This window comes from Emys orbicularis, chromosome 4 (genome assembly GCF_028017835.1).
Source record: "Emys orbicularis isolate rEmyOrb1 chromosome 4, rEmyOrb1.hap1, whole genome shotgun sequence".
In the NCBI taxonomy this organism is placed as follows: Eukaryota; Metazoa; Chordata; order Testudines; family Emydidae; genus Emys; species Emys orbicularis.
Window position 1 is genome coordinate 158,148,245 of NC_088686.1, and position 5,521 is coordinate 158,153,765.

General features: G+C 62.3%; 1 protein-coding gene across 1 annotated transcript; it reads left to right on the top strand.

The window, feature by feature from the left end:
• The first annotated feature begins 3,140 nt into the window (after positions 1 to 3,140).
• Positions 3,141 to 4,651, top strand: ELOB (elongin B). Its single transcript, XM_065404204.1, has 4 exons — positions 3,141 to 3,194; positions 3,629 to 3,763; positions 4,336 to 4,444; positions 4,522 to 4,651. The coding sequence occupies exons 1-4, from the start codon at positions 3,192 to 3,194 to the stop codon at positions 4,632 to 4,634; spliced, it is 360 nt and encodes a 119-aa protein (XP_065260276.1). The 5' UTR covers positions 3,141 to 3,191; the 3' UTR covers positions 4,635 to 4,651.
• Positions 4,652 to 5,521: the final 870 nt, after the last annotated feature.

A 5,521-nucleotide genomic window follows, 5' to 3' on the forward strand; every position in this document is an offset into this window, starting at 1 on the left:
CACAGACCCATTCGCCTCCCCCACCCGCCCGAGGTCACGCATACATTTTCCCGGAGAAAAAAAAAAGTTCAGTGCTTATGCCTCTAAATCACAAACAGCTTAAGCATCCAAACTAACTTTTTAAAGAAACCCATTTTAAAAAGGCACATTTGAAAGCAAGTTTCAGCAATTTACACGGCACTCCAGGATAAAGCAATGCTGGCACGTGGTTATTCTGTTTTCCCCCATGTGGATGTGGGCCTTTGTTTTAAGAACAAGCAAAATGTTAGCTAGTATTATTCCCCAAGTGCACAACCCTCGTACAGCCTATTTAATACCAGGTTGTTAAAAAACAGTATGAAGCACAACCGTAGTAAACATGGGGCCTTTACCTTGCCCTGGTGAAACACAGCATGAAGTAGCTGTTTTCACACTAACCAGCCGACTTTGCAATCAAGATGCGTATCATTATTAGTAAGGAGAGCGGGTACAAAGAGTAAGAATCTATAATACGTATTTTCAGAGTTAGAAAACAAGCAGCGGAGCTGCACGTGAGGTCTCTACTGAAAGCTTGTGACTTATTGGGTTCCCTAGGGAGGTAGTGGAATCTCCGTCCTTAGAGGTTTTTAAGGCCCAGCTTGACAAAGCCCTGGCTGGGATGATTTAGTTGGGGATTGGTCCTGCTTTGAGCAGGGGGTTGGACTAGATGACCTCCTGAGGGCCCTTCCAACCCTGAGATTCTATGATTCTATGATTGAAACTCCGAATCACTGCGAGATGTGTGGACAGGTCATATTTAAGGAATCATGTAACTAACATTGAAATGTGTGCCCTGGCGGACTTGGAGTGCAAGATTGTCACCAGGGACTCAGACGGCTCAGCGGTGGCCCATTCAGGTAGCAGCGATCACCCTTCCCCAGTAACGGGGGTGATGGAATTCACGATTCAGTTCTCCACCCTTGTCCCAGCCCAGAAGATGTCAACGGAAACCCGCAAAGACAACGGCAAACCGCATGGAGGTGAAATGGAACGACAGGGCAGTGAGGGGCTGTCCCTGTCTGTGAACAGAGACAAGCAACTGGTCCAGTAGCTCACAGGGTGGAGAAGGCCACTCTGCGCGTACCTTGATGAGCGGGAACGCGAGGGTGTCCTGGGGGCAAGCAAACGCTGCAAAAGAGTGAATTTGGGGGTGACGCGCTACTTTGCTAGCTAGGAAAGGTGCCTATTGATCGGGGTAGGTCCTAGTTTATGTTTTCTGGTTTGTTTTGTACGTGACCGGTTGTTCCGTCTCTCCCACGTGTTTCCAGTTGAAGCTCTGTTCTTTCTGGAATAAATTTCCTTTTGGTTTTTTCTATCATCAGAAACTGGCCAACTGGGGTCTGCTGGTGCTTTGGGAACGGAGGATCAGGGGCTGGACCCCACAGGTGACACTTGGAAGGGACTCGGGGCTGGGGCATAGGCACCGACGCCGCGAGTGCTTCAGGGCTCGAGCACCCATGGAAAAAATAGGGGGTGCTCAGTACTCACCCACCGCAGTTGGTGGGAGGTGCTGGGGACGGTGAGCAGCTGGCGGGAAGGAGGGCCTTGGGAAGGGGGCGGAGCTGGGGTGGGAAGAGGCGGAGTGAGGGCGGGGCCTCAGGGAAGGGGCGGAGTGGAGACGGGGCCTTGGGGCGGAATGGGGGTGGAGCACCAAGAAAAATAAAAGTCAGCGGGCGCCTGTGGCCTGGGCTACATTTATTGTCAAAGGGCAGGGCAGATTAGCCAGCAGACGCATCGCAGCCTGCTCTGGGATCTGCCCCTATGTGCCCCCATGTCTCACTCCATCCCGGGTCTCGACTGGGAATTCAGACGTGCAGCTGTAACCCACACACCTCCCGGGTGTGGTGTTCTGGCTCATCTAGTGCAGAGGTGGGCAAACTACAGCGGCCCGCTGAACCGTCCTGCCCAGCCCTTGAGCTCCTGGCCGGGGAGGCTAGCCCCCAGCCCCTTCCCTGGATAGGGGTCGGGGGGCAGTCAGGGGACAAGGAGCAGGGGGGGTTGGATGGGTCGGGGTTTCTGAGGGGAGCAGTCAGGGGGCGGGAAGTGGGAGGGGGCGGATGGGGGCGGGCGCCAGGCTGTTTGGGGGGGCACAGCCTTCCCTACCTGGCCCTCCACACATTTTCGCACCCCGATGTGGCCCTCGGGCCAAAAACTTTGCCCACCCCTGATCTAGTGGCACTGAGACTACTTAGCGAGAGAAGAATGAGTTGGCTTTACAGCCTTAGCTAAGGGCCACGGGGCTTTTAGCTCCTGCAGGAGAGGCTCATGCATTTAGCTCCCGAGGTCCCAGTTCGATCCCACCCGCCGACCCCCGGGGTCTGTCGGCGTCACACGGCACCGCGCTTGCATGGCGTCCGATCTCCGCGTGCAGACACAGGGGACTCTCGCTGCAATATGAAGTGGGGGGGCCAAGACGGGCTTGGCGGGTGCCGGAAGGTTCGAGGCCAGCGAGGAAGTTCGAGGCCAGCCGGTCGGCTGCGGAAGCCCAGTGGGGACAGGGGCGGCGGGAATGGTGGCAGAGGCAGCGGCACTGTTCAGAGGGAAGTTCGCCACCGGGAAAGTCACACCCGGCACGTTGGCCAAGATCCGCTCAGGTGTCTTGGCTAAACGTTGGGGAAGGGGCTTGGGGCTGGCTCACAGATCTCGATCTGGGGAGGGGATCTGTGCAGAGACCAGGGCTGGGGCATAGAACCCAGGCGTCCGGGCTCGCCCCACTCCATTGACCTTCCCAACATGGCGGCAGGGCAGGGTCCGCAAAAGGTCATTGGACCTTCTCAAAATGGCTGCGGGTAGGTGTTTTTCCGCCCTTCCTTGAACTTTGACCTTTCCAAGATGGCGAATTGGCACATGACCTTCTCAACATGTCGCCGCTCCGCGCTATGGCGGCCAGACGCTGCCGTGACCATCCCAACATGGCCGCCCGCGTACGCCTTTTTATGAATTGACCTTCCCAGCATGGCCGCCCGCCAGGCCTTCCCCTCTCCCCATTGGTCCTGCCGCTCCGCTGACCCGGCCTCCCTCCGCCCCTCCCGCCCTGGCGGAGGCACCGCCTCTCCCAAGATGGCGGCCAGCGCGGGGTCGCGCGCCGTGCGTCGCGGGTCGCGCGGTGCAGGCTGGGACGGTGGCGGAGCCGGGGGCTGCGGCTGCGTCTGGGCGAGCGGGGAGCGGCCGGGATGGTGAGCGAGAGAGAGAGACCGACCCCCCCTCCCACCCGGGACCGCCCCTCCCCCAGGGCCGCCCCTCCCCCACCGCCGGGACCCCGCCCCCCCGGGACCCTGCCGCCCCTCCCCCCTCCGACCCCTCCCCCACTGCCGGGGCCCTTCCCGGGAGCCGCCCCCGCGCTGAGCCGGTGGGGAAACTGAGGCACGCCCCGGACCGCGCGGGGCCTGGCGCTGAGCCGATGGGGAAACTGAGGCACGTCCCGGACCGCGCGGGGCCTGGCGCTGAGCCGGTGGGGAAACTGAGGCAGGCCCCAGACCCGGGGGGGTTGGGAGGCCGCGCGGGGCCTGGCGTTGAGGCGGTGGGGAAACTGAGGCACGCCCCGGGTGGGGGTGGCGCGTGGGGCCTGGCGCTGAGCTGCGTGTCCGTCTGCCCCCCCTCCCGCCCCCAGGACGTGTTTTTGATGATCCGGCGCCACAAGACAACCATCTTCACCGACGCCAAGGAGTCCAGCACCGTGTACGAGCTGAAGCGCATCGTGGAGGGCATCCTCAAGCGGCCCCCCGAGGAGCAGCGGCTCTACAAGGTGTGGGGCAGGGGGCACCATGGGGCGGGGGGCTGGTGGGGGCTGGCCAGGGGGCACCATGGGCTGGGGGCTGGGCAGGGGGCACTATGGGGCAGGGGACTGGGCAGGGGGCACCATGGGGCAGGGGACTGGTGGGGGCTGGGCAGGGGGCACCATGGGGCGGGGGGCTGGGCAGGGGGCACCATACGGCATGGGGCTGGGCAGGGGGCACCATGGGGCTGGGGGCTGGGCAGGGGACACTATGGGGCAGGGGACTGGTGGGGGCTGGGCAGGGGGCACCATGGGGCTGGGGGCTGGGCAGGGGACACTATGGGGCAGGGGACTGGTGGGGGCTGGGCAGGGGGCACCATGGGGCAGGAGGCTGGGCAGGGGAGGCTGTGGGCCAGGGGCTGGGCAGGGGTCACGTGCTGCGGGGAACAGGCAGGGGGCTCAGCAGGGGGCGCTCTCCCCTTGGCCTTCAGTCCCTGTGCCGTGTTATATGCGGCGGTTCCCCAGCTGCCCCGCCCCAGAGGCGGCTGCATCTTTGCGTCTCATGCGGTGCCGCTCCACTCTCTCCCTTCTCTCTGTCCCAGGATGACCAGCTGCTAGACGACAGCAAGACCCTGGGAGATTGCGGCTTCACCAGCCAGACGGCACGGCCCCAGGCCCCGGCCACGGTGGGCCTGGCTTTCCGAGCCGGGGGTGAGTGCTTGGGGGGAAGAGGCCGTGGGGAGCCTGGGGGGCTGATCCTGCCTCTCTGACCCTCTCTCCTCCTCCAGATGACTCCTTCGAGGCTCTCCGCATCGACCCCTTCTCCAGCCCCCCGGAGCTCCCCGATGTCATGAAACCCCAAGACTCCAGCAGCAGCGCGAACGAACAGGCCGTGCAGTGAGATCTGGGGGAGGGCGCAGTGACCCACCCCGCCCCCACAGGATGTCTCCCCCGGCCCCCCAACACACAGCCCTCGCTTCCCCGACTGGGATCAAACCCCCTCCACCAGCCCCCCCGAAATCCACCTTCTCTTCGGTTTGGAGACAATAAAGGTTTGGCTGGTTTTGTGTTACCCGGGTCTGGGGTCTGATACCGAGGCAGGGGGGTTCTCCGGGGACCCCCCATAATCCTCTGGGGCTCCTTTGTCGTATTGCGGGGTCCTGGGGCTGCCTCCTTTGAACCTCAAAAACCAGCAAGGTGTCCCACCTCTCTAACCGTGCCAGCCCCCCATCTCTTCCACTCAGTACCCCACAGCACCCCCTCTGATCGTGCTGTCTCTCCCAGTTCCTCTTTATTACCAACAGGTCACCCCCCTTCTCACCACAGACATTGGGGTGCCCCAGGGCTCACATATAACAGAGGGGCCCCCATTCCCATCTCTGATATTGGGGTGCCCCAGGGCTCCCCTATAACATAGAGCCCCCCCGTTCCCATCTCTGACATTGGGGTGCCACAGGGCAACCTTGTACCACAGGGGCCTTGTGATGACAGGAATTTTGTCATTTTTATGACTCCCGTGTGCCTCGGTTTCCCCGGTGGGGGAAGATCCCTATGTTTGCCCTCAGCCAGACAAACCCCAGGCGTCTCAGCCAGTGACCTGGGGCCCTGCCACGACCTCCTCCCCTCGTCTGCCAGGTAGCAAAGGGGCAGGGGACCCACCTTCCCCCAGGGTCAGCCAGCTTGGGGCACCCATCCCCGCGAGCCGGGGGAGGCAGAGAGCCACCCCTTGAGCACTGGGGGGGATTGGGGTAGGTTGGTCACCATGCAAAGCTGGTCCTCACCTAGCCG

What these genes read in the sequence shown, in the direction of transcription:
- ELOB (XM_065404204.1), top strand. An exon ending in AGGAGCAGCGGCTCTACAAG is followed by an intron (nt 3,764 to 4,335) that starts GTGTGGGGCAGG and finishes TCTCTGTCCCAG; the next exon opens with GATGACCAGCTGCTAGACGA. An exon ending in CCTGGCTTTCCGAGCCGGGG is followed by an intron (nt 4,445 to 4,521) that starts GTGAGTGCTTGG and finishes CTCCTCCTCCAG; the next exon opens with ATGACTCCTTCGAGGCTCTC.